Source organism: Bemisia tabaci, chromosome 7 (genome assembly GCF_918797505.1).
Source record: "Bemisia tabaci chromosome 7, PGI_BMITA_v3".
Lineage (NCBI taxonomy): Eukaryota > Metazoa > Arthropoda > Insecta > Hemiptera > Aleyrodidae > Bemisia > Bemisia tabaci.
In genome coordinates, this window is record NC_092799.1 from 27,204,413 (window position 1) to 27,205,630 (window position 1,218).

The following is a 1,218-nucleotide window of genomic DNA, read 5'->3' on the forward strand; positions in this document are numbered from 1 at the left end:
ATGGTGGGGAAAACGTCTATCAAACATTTAACGCGATCCATCAGGGAAACGTTTAGCAACGGGTCAGAAGCAGCACGTGCGGAAATCGAAACGCTCTTAAGGAATGCCGATACAGGAGTGGATATTGCGGATGCAGCTTTCAGAAGAATTAAGTTAACGAAGAGAAATGGTGTCCTGTTTGCCAACGAAGTTCACTTATCAAAGTTTGCAAAAATTCTACGTAGCGGTGATCTGGTCCGTCTACTGAAAGTTGCAGGAATAAAACACACAGTGACGGTTGCTCAAAAAAAAGCATTCACTGATATAATGGGCGAAACAGCCGAAACAACCCTCCATTCGATAAAGGAAATGTCGCGAAGCTTGAAGAAGAAAAAACCTCATCTAGACGTTACGGATGACACAATGAGCTCCATGTCGAAAGCAGCTAAAGCAGAAGTCCAGGAAATTGAGAAAGCCGTCTCGAAAAAATTTTACAAGAAGCCGCTTGTAAAACTCACATTGGGAACTATCCTCGTCACCTCGACGGGATTCGTCATGCATGCTCTTCGCGAACGGAAAGGATGTTGGATGATAACTACAATTGATCAAAAAAATTCATCGTGTAAAATTCAAGCGTTCTCTTGTGACAAAAGCATTTCTGACAAATCGGTGATGTGTAGGACTCCATCGATCCAAAATTATTATAACGACACGTTACAACTTATGAACATTTTTCAACAGGGCAATGAGAAAGAATTAGCTAAACTAAAAAATTACCTCACGATACCAACAGATCAGTTCGATTTGATGAAACTACTAGAAAATAATTTTGATGATATTTCCAAGTATTTCCAAGATCCGAACAATCGTTTACAGTTGGAACCTTGTTCTTTGACCGATAATAGAATCGAGGGCGCGGGCAGGGAGATTTGTCGCATGTGCGACCCGGCTGCAAATCCGAAAAGTACTGCCTTCATCAATCCAATGCAGTACGCTGAAAATATTACTTTTGTCTGTGTCGCAAACCCGAACGTGTTGGATGTCATCAGTGATATTGTTGTAACTACTGGAGTGAATCTTTGGGACACGGTAAGCTTCCCTGGAGTGCTACGAACTTTTAAGTACGTCGTTCTCGCTATTCTAATATTTATGCTTCTAACTTCAATTGTTATTCCTATTTACCGAATTTTCAATGCACCACAACAACAAGGATACATCCTTCATCAAGACGAGGCGTAA

At 41.1% G+C, this 1,218-nt stretch overlaps 1 protein-coding gene across 1 annotated transcript; it reads left to right on the forward strand.

The window, feature by feature from the left end:
- Window positions 1–1,218, forward strand: LOC140225068 (uncharacterized). Its single transcript, XM_072302560.1, has one exon. It carries the CDS (start codon window positions 1–3, stop codon window positions 1,216–1,218), a length of 1,218 nt encoding a protein of 405 aa, XP_072158661.1.